The following is a 13,824-nucleotide window of genomic DNA, read 5'->3' as shown; positions in this document are numbered from 1 at the left end:
TTTCAGTGAAACTTCAGTTTTAATGTTAGATCCAAGTTAAGGTTTCTGGAAGTCACTTGTTTTCCATTGCTCTTCCTCAGATATTGGGAGGGAACGGTGCCCCAAACTTCTAGCCACCCACTGGTATGGTGGCATTTTCTGCCTAAAGTAGTTTTTAGAATAATTTCAAAATCCAAGTCAATATTGCACATGAGACCCTTTATCTGAACATATTTATAATGCTGATGATTTCTGCTACAACTCATGAGACCATCCTGTAGTTTTGATTAAAAGTGAAACTTATTTTACATAAAAAGTGAAACAAGTAAGCAGCTTGATAGGTGCCCCGGGTTTTCTGACCTGTTTTGGACTTTTATGTGTGATTTTCATCAGTCGGAGTAAATAGGTATTATTTATCATGTGTAGGCATTTAATGTCAGAATTGTGCTCTTAGATCTGTGCCAGTCAAATACTTTACTTTCACATAGTCTGTACCTCCCTCGTAGCGTGACTCATACATACCTCAGCTTGCACTGGACACTAGCAGATTTAGAAATTCTAATGCTAAATGTTAACCTAGCCTGAGTATTCAGAAGAGTGAACTCTGAAGGTCTGTTAGCAACAACAGTCTTCCAGTCCTTGGGCATTGATCTCTCCTCTAGCTTTTAGAAGGGGGAAATAAACAGCATCCTAGGAAGTTTTATTAGTGGGAGGTTATAAGACTCTACTTGCATTCTCTGCCATCTCCTAAAGTTACATGAGTGCCTCTTCAATGAAAATTTAAGAACTCTTTTTAAGAAAACAGTTACAGGTATAGAGTGGTTTTGATTTGCATTTCCATGATAATGAGCAAGCACTTTAATTTATCCTTTTAAAATTGCTTTTTTTTTTCCATGTTAAAATGCAGAATCTATTGTTAAGGCCTTAACTTTAGTTTTAATAGCTTTTGAGAAATATCTCAAAATTCAGATTTACTTGTGGAAGGGACTTGAGATCTTCTTGCCAGCCCCCTTCCTTTTGGGACTTTGTGCATTCTCTACAGAAAATCTTGTGTCTGTAATTCCTCCCTTTGCGTGTTTGCAGATACCTTTACCCATTCTTGTTTTGAAAGATTGCAAGAGAGCAAATCCTGTTATTTGAATAAGGTCTGACAGGTTTTAAGTTCAGATGAAATTCAATGCCATTTCTCATGGATTCTGGATTTTAAACTATGCAATTACTGATATGGTTAGTATATCTAAGTATTAGATGCTTTTTTTGCTAATTAAACTGGCATCAAACTATTGACTTTTGCTGAGTATGAATGCTTCTGGCAGGTGTGACCATATCTCTAAGACTTTCAGGGCACTTTATTTACACTTTTAGTATATCATGACCAGTTTGTCTTTTGTATGTGTTCCAGTTTCATTGTGAGAACCTCGAGTGGTTATTAAGAGTCTGGTGACACCAAAAAGTACAATCATTACCTGCATTTGATTTCCATCCTAGTTCCTTATAGTCATGAGCAAGTTCTCTTACAGTCATTGCATTTCTCTTTTCTGATTTGTAAAATGGGTTTAGCAGTACCTGCTCAGAGGGTTGATAAATGAAAAAGTGCTAAGTTCACTGTTTAACTCATGTAAAACCTTTTAAAATGTCAGGTATCTTTGAGGAAAGCATCCCTGGATCCAGTTAGGAAAAACTACTGACCATTTGAGAGCCGCTAACCAACCAAGTGCTTTCCATTTCCAGCCTCAGATGCTTTCTAGGTTACAGGTTCAGCTTGGAGTTGGATTCTGTCTCCAGACTCACATCCTTTGCTCTTGCAGGGGGTTTCACTTCCTCTCTCTAGATGGCAATATGGAAATCCTATACCAACTAGATTCTATTTAATGGTTTAATATATCAAGTTTGTGGTGCAAAAGTTGACATTTCATGAATCTGGGTGAAAGGATAGTATATGCTTAAGTTAATTGCAATGTGTAATGGAAAGATAAATGCAAGTAAAATGTGAACTGAATAGCCATGGAAGCTGGCATGTTTGGTGTTTTAATTTGGTAACTTTTACTGTAGGTAAACTGAGGTCCTGCATAATATAATGGAATGGGAAGGAAGGGGGATGTGGTCAGGGCCCTAAGCCTCCATGAACGTGTTTTAGCTTGGGTCACCCCCCTTAACTAGGAAAGGAAGTTTGGTGTTTCCCTTATTGGAACCCTAAGACTATCAACTTGGTTCATGTGAGTTCCCTCTGTGCCACATACACCTGGTGTGGCATTTAACCCTGCCTTAGTGTACCTGGGAAAGACAAATGCCCAATCTCAAATGTTCCTACCTGGAAAACATTGACTTTATTTTTTTTTATTTTTTAAACCAAAGTCATGGTATATATATATTTTTAAGATTTTTTTATTTATTTATACAAGCACTGGGTACAGTCAGAAGCATGGGAGGGTGAGAGAATTCACCAGAGCCAGAGTGGGGAGCAGAGCAGACAGAAAGACCGAAGTGGGGAGCAGCCGCAGGAGAGGTCTGCGCGCCATGTGGGACCCTCCTCTGGTGGCTGGGGAGCAGCCCGGATCGAACTGGCCCTGCAGAGGCTGCTGGCAGCTTTGCAACCCAGCGCTCAATGAGGCCCAAAACATTGACTTTAAATGGTTGGTTCTGATGAAATTGAAACAACACATTTGCATTTGAAAAAGATCTCTGCTATGTAAAATGGAAGGGGAGTCTCTTTGAAATTCATATTTGCCCATTATCTAAATAGATAACTTAATACCTTCTGCCCTAGGAGGGATGTCCTCTTAATTTTTGTTATGTCCAGCCTCCTGTGACTTATTTTGGAAATGTGTCCTGTGGGTGTCAGTGCCCAAGCAAAGGTGTCATTTTTAGATGGGGAATTTCAAGTTATTCCTTCCACTCCTGCTAAATGAAGGTATATGGAGTTGGAGCAGAGCTCTTTTTAAGATGTTACCATTAGCCCTTGGTTATGGTTTGAGTTGCCTTGGTAGGGATTTAGTGTCTGTTTAAATGGGTAATTGAAACATCTACCCTTTCTGTTGGCCCTAGAGGTCAACAAGCTGTTGCCAGTTGGCTAACCCCTACCCCTAACTACTGCATTTTAAGTTTCGTTAGTAAATGAAAAGTTATCCAGTAGTTATCCTGTCCTAAACCTGGGGACCCCTGCTTCCCTCTTAGGGTGCGTGCGCACACACAAATAGAATATCGAGAATTATAAAATTTAAGGTTGTATTCATCTTATCCCTAGCTCATAGAAAATGCTTGGTAAACACTTCAAAACACTGGTGCTTTGAAATAGTTGAAATAGTTTAGATTTGAGTCCAAATAAAATGCTTCTATTATATTAAATTTTCTTTCAAATTTCTCTGTCGTTAATCATTTACCATCAGTATCATAGGAGTATGTGAGATTTCAGATTTCCTTATTGCTTGAATGCTTCACTCAGTTTTCCTTGTTAATTTCATACTGTTAGAGTGACATTATGTAAGCAACCTGGGTCTGATTTGTTACACCTTGTTTTTAGAATAAGAAGTGTTTTATTTATAAAAGATGACTAGTAAGTTAAAAAGAGACCATTAGTTACCTAGCATCTAGACAGTTCCATGCCTACTGGAGTCAGAGTAAGCGCTTTAATATTTGAGAGCTTTTTCCCCTTTTCATCTCTTTTTCCGTAGTTGGTGTTCAAACTGTATTTTGAATAAAATGGAAAAGCAGGTAATTTCTGAGGGAGAGACAGATTGTGTTAATAACTAGGACTTCCTGTCTCTAGTTTGGAATTTTAACACATTTGCTACAGGATGGAAAGCAAATATGCAGTAGTGCCAGGCTCTCTTTTGTATGAAACAATCCAGTGTTCCCAGTCCAGGGGATCTAGAGTGAAGTCAAAAGACAGACTGCAACTATCCGGGTGTTGGTAGAACACATGGAAGCTGAATTAGCATTCTCTTTCTTGGCTTTTTCTCATAATAAGGATTGTAGTTTAACTTGTGTTCATACTAAGGTAGCCTTTATTGGTAGGAGGATGAAAAGGATTTTTTTTGGGAGACCCCGGTGGTCTTTGGGCAAAGGGGAAAGGTTGCTGCTGTTTACATCTGGAGACAGAGGAAGATCTTTGTGATACTCATTTGGCATTAAATACAAAACTTTAGAAAATATGTCTAATTTTAAATTATTGTGTTTTAAACAGTGTTTAAGTACCTTTATAATTATAGCAGTAATATTCTTATATTTTTAAAAATGAGAACACCATTGCAACATACCAAAACTAAGTCATTTAACCAGGAAATAAACAAGGAAGAAATTCTTTGAAAAATTTACCCTGGTATGGCTAGTTAAAACAAAGGTCAATGTAAATAGGAAATCTAAATGTTTTACAGAAGCCATAGGGTTTTCAAATTAGATTAATGTTACAGTTTTGGATATTTTTTGAAATTTAGAAATTTTTAGAAGGTTCTCTGCCAAAAGTTAAAATTAAAAATCATTTGTTGATTATATGCTTCATAGATATTACTATATATCTTGTTTAGTCTCAAAGTTAGTAAACCTGTTATTGCATATGCCTGATAAAAGGATTTTCATTTGATTAGTGATGTTGAACACCTTTTTTTTTTAATGTATCTATTGACCATTTCTATGTCTTCTTGGAAAGATGTCTCTTCAAGTCCTTTGCTCAGTTTTTAAATCCTTTTTTTTTTGCTATTAAGTTGTAGGAGTTCTTTGTGTTAATATTAGATACTATTTATCAGATACAGTTCACAAATATTTTCTTCCAATTCATTTTGCTGATTTTTTTCTTGCTATATATGGAAGATTTTTAGTTCATTGTGGTCCCAGTTGTGCTTTTGGTGTCATATCCAAAAAAAAACCCACTAAGACCAATGTTAAGTAGCTTGTTTTGTTTTGTTTTTTAATAGAGGCATGTTTTATTTGTTTGTTTGTTTTGTTTATACAAGCACTGGGTACAGTCAGAAGCGTGGGAGGGTGAGAGAATTCACCAGAGCCAGAGCAGGGAGCAGAGCAGGCAGAAGGACTGAAGTACACTGCTGAGGGGAGCAGCGCGGCAGGAGAGGTCTGCGAGCCATGTGGGACCCTCCTTCCTTGGCTGGGGAGCAGCCGGGGATGGAACTGGCGCCTCAGAGGCCACGGGCAGCTTCGCAACCCAGCGCTCAACCGCTGCGCCACCAGGGAGGCCCCCAATGTTAAGTAGCTTTCCACTTATGTTTTGGAAGAGTTTTATGGTTTTAGGTTTTATGTTAAAGACTAATCCATTTTGGGGCCTCCCTGGTGGCACAAGGGGTTAAGCACTGCATATGAAGCAATCCGCAGCATCTGCAGCATGAGTTCGATCCCTGGCCAGCCAGGAAGCTACCCACATGGCACAGCAGGCCTCTCCTGTCTCGCCCGATGTTCCCCTCAGCAGTTTATTTTGGTCAGTCTGCCTGTTCTGTTCCCCACTCTGTCTCTGGTGAATCCTTTCACCCCCTGCATCTGTGGCTTGTACCTCAGCTCTTGTCTGCATACATAAAAATAATTCTTTAAAAAAAAAAGGACTAATCCATTTTGAGTTGATTTTTGTGTATGATGTAAGGGTTCAATTTCTTTCTTATGTATGTGTATGTGAATATTTCATTTTCGTATCACCACTTAGGACAATATTCCTTTCCCCATACGTATTCTTGGTGTCTTTGTTGAAGGTTAGTTGAGTATAAATGCATGGGTTTATGTTAGAGTGCTCCATTCTGTTCCTTTGGACTATGTGTCTGTTTTTGTCAGTATCATACTGTTTTCATTACAACAGTTTTGTAATGTTCAGTATGCCGTGTTTTACTCTTTTTGATGTTTTCTAATTGTTGTGTGTATGGAAACGACACTGATTTTTTAAGTCGATTTTGTATTGCCAACTTTGCTGAATTCATTTTTTAGTTCTAACAGTTTTGATGAGCCCTCGTTTCTTTTAGTCGGGAATAATATTAAAGACCAAGATCAAAATGCTAGTTGATCTCATTTCTACTGGGATGACTTTGCATTTTGTCCTGTCAGTGGAGAGGACTAGCAAGTATTTGCTAGTTTATGTTTATGCTCAGAGCACATACATATATAATTTGTTTATGCACATGAAAATATGTACATTTTTGGAAAACACCACTTGATACCAGTATTTCCAATTCTAATCCAACCTTACTTGATTCTGTTGTGTCTTCCCCCATTTCATATCTTATTTTTCTAAACAGTGAGAAACTTAACTCATTTACTCAATTCTGTAATACCTCTAAAATAGTTTGAGACTTGCATTCTACATTTCACTGCAAGAAAAAAAAGAAACACCCTTATAATAAGACTTCAGGATTCTATTATCTCACCCTCCCTGTGAGATAATAGAAAACATACATTGTTCTTTGTTCCCACCCAGTTTCTGGCGGAACCCCTGCCTGTTCTGTTCCCTACTCTGTCTCTGGTGAATCCTCTGGTGTGTTAATAAATTCCTAAGTGATAAGAGCATTGGGAGCTTCTTCTGTTGTAATGAGGTGACTTTGGGTAGGGTGCTGGCTGGCTCTTGGATGGAGCTGGAAAGACCAAACTACGACTAGAAGTTTGGAATTTTCAACGCCATCTGTCATTTTCCAGAGAAAAAGAGAGGGACTCAAAATTAATAATTGATCATGACTACACATGAGGAAGCTTTCATAATATATCAATACACAGTATTCCTGCATTAGTCATGGTTTTACTTTCTCACAGTTTCAGCTATCTCTGGTCAGCCTTCTTAAAATATTACATATAATATGTTGAGAGAGACCCCCACATTCTGGCAACTGTTAGGGTAGCATATTGTTGTTGTTCATTGTTCTATTTTGTTACTAGTGATTGTGTATCTGTTACTGTGCATAATTTATAATTAAACTATCATGGGTATATTGTACAGGAAAAAAAACCACTATATAAAGGGCTTTGTACTTTCTGTGGTTTCAGGCATCTGTTGGGGTTTTTGGACTATTTCCACTGTTACAGGGGGAGACTATTACATATGGACTTTTGGAAAATTCTAGATTATTAACCACATCCATGTACCAGGAGGGTGATAAGCCTCATACTCAACAGAAGCTTATGTACTTGTTACCCTCCCAGACTTGCCCTATGTTATTCTTTATCTGACTTTTTGTTTGTATCCTTTATCATAACCTTTAACAGAGTGGTAAACTTAAATGTTTCTCCTTGTCCTGTGCCCTAGCTAATCATCTGTATTGCTGTATCTCACCTGTGGCAAATTTAGGTGTTTTCCTGAGTTCTGTGAATTGCTTTAGCAAGTAACCTAATCTAAGCTTGGTTATTGGACCTGTATAACCTATAGAGGTGTACTTGTGCGCAGCATCTGAGGTAGAGGAGTCTTGAGGGACAGAGCTCTCAACCTGTGGGATTTGACACTAACTCCAGGTAGCCAGTGTCAGAATTGATTTAAACTGTAGGACACAGTTGATGTCACAGAATTGGTTGGTGTGGTTAAACACCCTCCTCCAACTCTCCATTTTGTTGTTGGAAATGTTATAAATGTGGTATTAGTGTAAGAGTAAAGGGAAAACACAGGAGACAAGTCTAGTTGTTGTTGGTCTCACTGCCAAAGATTGAAAACATATGCTCAAAGTCTGTTTCATAACTTAGTTCCTGCCATCTTTCTTTTAGTTGGATATAGTATTCACTTAAAATGTAATTGGCTTATTTGTTTTACTCCACCCCCCCCATTTCGATTGGTTTAATATAATATTTCAAATATGTATGTCAACCTGTTTTCAAAAGTCATAACGTGTGAAAAGTTGTACTCAGAAGTATTAACTATTTCTTCCATTCCATTGTTCCCTTCTTTGTAGGTAACCAACTTTATTGTTCCCTGCTTTTATATTTCCTGTGTTTCTTTTTGAAATGCTAAGCAGATACAAGATACAAGTACTTTTTCTTATTTTTCCTTACACAAACAGTAACATTTACATATTGTTTTGTACTTTGAGTTTTTCCTTTTAATAGTAAATCCCCCAGAAATCTCTCCATCAGCTCATAGATTTTGTCCTCCTTCATTTGTCAGCTGTATAATATTCCACTGTGGATATGTACCTTAATTCAGTCAGTATTTTATGCATAGCAGAATTTTTTTTTTTTTTTTTGTGAAACCCTCGCCGGCGACCGGGGATTGAACCGGCACTGCAGAGGCTGCGGGCAGCCTCGCAACCCAGCGCTCAACTGCTACACCACCAGGGGAGGCCCCATAGCAGAATTTTTTTAATGTCAAGGGACAAAAACAATCAGAAATTAAAATATAATTTTAATATTATGAATACTGCAGTACTTTTTAAAAAAAATATAAACTGTTGAAAATATAACACTGATTCAGGAAAATATTCTATAATTCAAAGTTAGTAGCTGGCAAGATTTCTACTTTATTTTTTCAATTCACTGTATTTATTTATTTTATATATTTTTTACATTATTTTTCATTTTTGCACAATGTATGCACTTTCATCTTGGTTCTATGGGGAATATTTATTCATTTTTAATTGGGTACAGGCCAGATGCGCGGGAGGGTGAGAGGATTCACCAGAGACAGAGAGGGGAACAGAACAGGCAGATGGACTGAAATACACTAGTGAGGGGAGCAGCAGGCAAGACTGGAGAGGTCTGCCGCGCCATGTGGGTATCTCCGCGGCCGGCCAGTATCCAACCCGCACTGCAGAGGTTGCGGATAGTTTCACAGTGCTGCGCTCAACTGCCTGTACCACCAGGGGAGGCCCCCCTAGTCTAGTAATTTATTGCCATTCACTAAGTTGCATTTCTGAGAGAAGAAAGTGAGGGCTAAATGAGAGAAAAAGAAATTCTCACTGTTACTTCAGTCTTCTATATTCCAGATGAAAATTAGTAATTATTACTTGATTTAAAGTTTACCAGTGCTAGAAAGATAAGCTTTGTACTTTCTACTATTGGCATGGAGAAAAAGCCAAGTCACAGGTAGCAATAGTATAATATAGCAGTAGTAAAAGAACAAGAGAAATCCAGAACTGACAAAGTCTGTGAATATTAATGAAGTGTTAATTGTATTTAAGGTTGGCATCTTGCTCTCTACAGATTTAGGTGTTTATTTCCAGGATGACTGCATTTGTCAACTTTGCATATGCTTAATATTTGTATCAAGCATTTTGTGAGGTACTTCAGCATTAACACAGACTTAATGCAGGAAAATTTAGAGTTATTACTGACATAAATAGTTGCAACACAGTATCTACAAGTAAGTAGATAATTCCAGGCATAATAAAAGAAAGGCAATGTTCTGAACATGTATATTTTTTTTAATATTCAAGTTCATAGAAACTACAAAAAAATTGTCTAAAAGGAGTAAATCTAAATTATAAATATTCAAAATTTATCATGTTATTTTGGGAAAAAGTGACAATTAGTATCTTATCAAAATTTATTATTGAAGATGAAACCAGTTTTTAAGATACTAAGACAAGAGTATTATGAATGGAAATTTTTCTTTAGATTAGCTTTTAGAATTATACTTCGTAATAGGACTGTGACAGACCTTATGATCCTGTGGTGGATATTTATATAGATGAACAAACATCATGAGACTTTTGTTTACTGAGACAGTTTTTTCCATAATTTGATACTAGTGGAACCAACTGATTGTTCCCAATTCCTTTTAGGAAATTTCTACCATGCTTAACTAGGTAATGTGGTAAATAGCCCTAGACATAGCCCTAGAGCAAGAATCAGGAGACTCGGTTCTCAAACCCATTCTGCCACTGAAGACTCTTCTCAGCCTATTTGGGCCTCAGTTTTCTTGTCTGTAATATGAGCAGTTTATTTCTGTGTTCTCTCAAGTCTCTCTTCTAATATTTTTGATAGTTGTGCAGAACCATTTGGTGGAAATTAAGGTCATAATATGCATATTAAGTATAATGTTTTAATTTTTCTTACATTAAGTAAGGTATACATGCATATGCAAATGTGATGAGGCAGTAAAGAGTTACTAAAACTCGGGACTTAATCAGGCTGGAAAATAGTTTGTGATAGCTGTTTTATTGTCAATACTGTACTGCGTGCTGGACTATAATACATGAATTATAGGAGAGCAGCCTTGTACTCTGTAATGAAAGAAATTCCTATGATCTAAGAAGGGAGGAGAAACAGCTCCAAAAGAATTTTGGCTCGGAAGAGTTCTGCTAATCATAAAATTCACTAAAAATGTTAGACAATTTGTGAACTGTATGTTTTTATTTTTTTGACTATTTTGAGCTTTTTTTTTTCAATAATTAAATACTTTGTTCCATAGTTATTTATAAAGCAGACTCTTCAGAGTACAAGGGAACAAGATTCTCTTAACCCTTGCCTTTTTGTCTAGAAACTTACCTTCTGGTATTGGAAAGGGATAAATTAAAAGATTTGTAAATTGTGACATGCTATGAAGAAGTATAAGCAGAAATGTGATGGGAAGTAACGAGAGAGGGAAAGAGAATGAATGAGAATGACTGGGAATTCAGATCTGAATGACGAAAAGAAGCTAACTAGGCAGTGACCAGGTAGAGAGAATAGACAATGGAAAATACCTTGAGGTACAAAAAGATTGAAATGCCCAAGGAACAGAAAGAATGCAGCATTGGGACAGGAATCATTTGAGTGAAATAAAAAAAGGAAGGGTAACTTGATACTGGTTTGAGATTTAGGACAATTATTTTGGATTTTAACTATGGTCAGGAGTTGAGAATTTATTCAAAGTGCAGCAGGGAAACTATTGATGGGATTTAAGACAGGAAAAGCACTTGGTGTAATAAACATCTTTAAAAGATGGCGCTTCTGTTTGTGTGGAAATCAATAGGGGGAAGCAAGACTATATGGAAACAGTCAGTCTATTCACGATAGTGCAGGAAAAAGATTACAGTAGTTAGACAAGGACAGTTACATTCAGTGAAGATAGAAGTGGGAAAAAAAAAAAAGGTAGAAGAGGTGATCCGAACTGATATATATTTTACAGATGGAACTAAGTTTCCTAATGGGACTGTATATGGTAGATAAGAGAAATATTTCCAAATAGTGCAGATAATTTTCTTAAGGATGTTTAAAATGAGTCTTAAAAATAACTATTAATGCTGTTATTCTACACAATACATTTTTTTCTTGACTGTTACCATTTTTTTATTTCATTTTTTTCTTTCTCTTTTTTTAGGCTTATGCATCTGGATGTGATATTGTAATACTGGGAAGTGATTTTGAAAGATTACAGATAATCCCAGGAGCTAAACATGGAAATATTCAAGTGGGATGTGTAGATTGTTCAATGCAGCAAGGCAAGGTTAGTAATCTTATGGCAGTACACTATTTGTTTTGATTATGTTTTCAGTCAAGATAGTCTCTTATTGTGTATTTCCATTGAAATATGCTTACTTTTCTTTAATCACATGTACCTACACATTTCTTTTACTCTAGAGATTATCAGGAATTCTGTTGTTATGTAATTTGGAAATGTATCATTAATTTCTCTATAGTTGATAACACACATATAACATTTCCTACACAGCAAGGCATAAGCATATTAAAAATTGATAGGATTGAGGGAAAAAAGTGAACAGTTTGTTTACAAATAAACTATTGAAGAGAAATGATTTTTTAGAGATGTTCTTTGTAAACAGGTAGTAATCTTATAAGTTCTGGATAAACTGCAAAAATGAAGATTAAACTATTCTAAACTCTTTAATTTTTTATTTATTCCAAGTCTGTGAGAAACATCTCGACTTCTGTTTGCATATGAAAATTAAAAAGTAAACTTGAAAGTAAAACAGGAATGACAAAAGAAATAAGTCATATGATTCTATGTCAAGTTAAATACAGTTCTATATAGACAGAGAACTGGGAGAGTCAACTCATAGGCAGCTCTATAAATAGCTCTATAAAGGCATCGTTGGCCAGTCTGGGTGAACTATATCTAGACTGGACTGACCTATGCAAAAGCATTTAATATTTTTGCTAGATATTTAAATACATTATTTTACTATATGATTACACTAGTACATTTTGTGTGAGGAACCAAAATGAACACAGTCCTTCTATTTTTAATTTAGTCATTTCTAATAAACCTGTCAGTTTGCAAAATTAATTTTTAGAACCTAATTGAAAGATAGTAGTTTTTGCTCTTGTGCTCTTTGCCATTTTGTTAGACTATTGTTTTTGTTTTTTGGTTACTCTTGTATTCCTTTTAATATTGTTGTAAGTGTCTCTTACCAGTCTGTCTTTTGTTCATGGTTTTTATTTCTCTGTCATAATACAGTGATTTTTATTACAGCATGTTAAAAGTGCTTGAGACATTTTCCCCTCTTCCTTCATGTTTGTTTGATCTCCTAGCTCTACACTTCTATAATCTTTATTATTGTATGAAAAGTTTGTTTATGCCATCTAGATTCATATAGTGCTGGTTAACTTTGGAAATCTAATTTTAATAATTTCCAGTGAGAACTGTATTTTTGTGATAAAATAGGTTACATGACAACTCACGTTTAAATGAAGTCATTTGGTTTTGTAGTCTTTCTAATAGAGGGCAAATATCCTTTGCTACATAGATAAAAATATACTCAATGGATTCTCTAGGGTATCAGGAAGAAAAACTGCAAGTTCTCATACCCGCTGGGTTTGTGTTTAAGAAAAAATTTGCTTGACACCATGGGCATTGTGTGTCATTACTGTCTTTTTCTTTGTAGTACTATGAAATTAATTTTCTTGAGAAAAGTCATCTGCATTTATCTTGTTACTCATTTGCTTAAAAACATTCTAAGCTTTCTATTATTTTGCAAGAGTTCAAATTGTTCGCCTTGTCCTGAGACCCTCTGCAACTTGTCTCATATCTGCTCTTTTGGCCTTGTGTCTGCTATTCTCTTAAGAAGGACACTGTCTTCTGGCTGGGCTGGTAGTCAGTCACCTCCAAATGTACATTCTTTTAATCTTAACATACTGTATCGTATTTCTAAAATTGAATGTTTGCTGCCCTTTGAAATCCTGCCCTCACTCAGACGCTCAAACTAAATGCCCCAGACCAACTAACTCCAGGCACATTTTTCTATCTTTCTAAGAACTCCTCAGAACACTTTGGAATACCCTTTGAAAGCACTTTTTCTCATATGTGATATTACGTCCTCATTCTTTTTTTTCTTAATTTTTTTTCAATTTTATACATTTTTTACATCATTTTTCATTTTTGCACAATGTATGCATTTTCATCTTCATTATAGTCCCCCATACAATTCCCACCCCCCTTGTTTTGATCCTACTCCCTCCTTCCCTCCCCCATAGTTGCTTGTTGATTTTGAATTTTACTTTATTGTAAGTATTCTTTTTCCTGGTCACTTATTTAGGTTTTCTGAATTCCTGCTATGAGTGAGACCATCCAGTATTTTTCTTTTTCTTTCTGGCTTATTTCACTGAGCATGATCCCTTCCAGCTCCATCCATGTTGCTGCAAATTGCATGAGTTTATCTTTTTTGATTGCTGAGTATTATTCCATTGTGTATATATGCACCACATCTTCTTGATCCAGTCATCTATTTTTGGTACATCCTCATTCTTTACTCCCTCTTCTTTAGCTTATATGTTCCTATTTTTATTCTTACTTTATCACTGTATCTGTTTTTCTGTCTATTTGATTTCTGGTATTTCATTGTCCGTCATTTGTGACTCACTTAAGCTCCTGTAGTAATTACTTTAAAAAGAGAGCTATTGAATATTATGCTTCATTGATTTAAAAGAGCAATATTTACAGATATTCAAATAAAGTATTGAAAAAAATACTCTTTAGGGAGTTAGTTCCCAAATTTTAGA

The 13,824-nt window shown here is 36.0% G+C and overlaps 1 protein-coding gene across 1 annotated transcript in view; it reads left to right on the top strand.

The window, feature by feature from the left end:
* Nucleotides 1-13,824, top strand: part of DMXL1 (Dmx like 1) — a 122,513-nt gene that overhangs the window by 896 nt on the left and 107,793 nt on the right. The window contains exon 2 of the mRNA XM_037509473.2: nucleotides 11,186-11,311. Within this exon, the coding sequence (XP_037365370.1) occupies nucleotides 11,186-11,311 (126 nt within the window). The remainder of the gene's footprint in view (nucleotides 1-11,185; nucleotides 11,312-13,824) is intronic.

Source organism: Talpa occidentalis, unplaced genomic scaffold, assembly GCF_014898055.3.
Source record: "Talpa occidentalis isolate TD23 unplaced genomic scaffold, MPIMG_talOcc4v2.1 talOcc4.13, whole genome shotgun sequence".
Taxonomy (NCBI): domain Eukaryota; kingdom Metazoa; phylum Chordata; class Mammalia; order Eulipotyphla; family Talpidae; genus Talpa; species Talpa occidentalis.
This window is presented reverse-complemented; position numbering and strand designations above follow the sequence as displayed.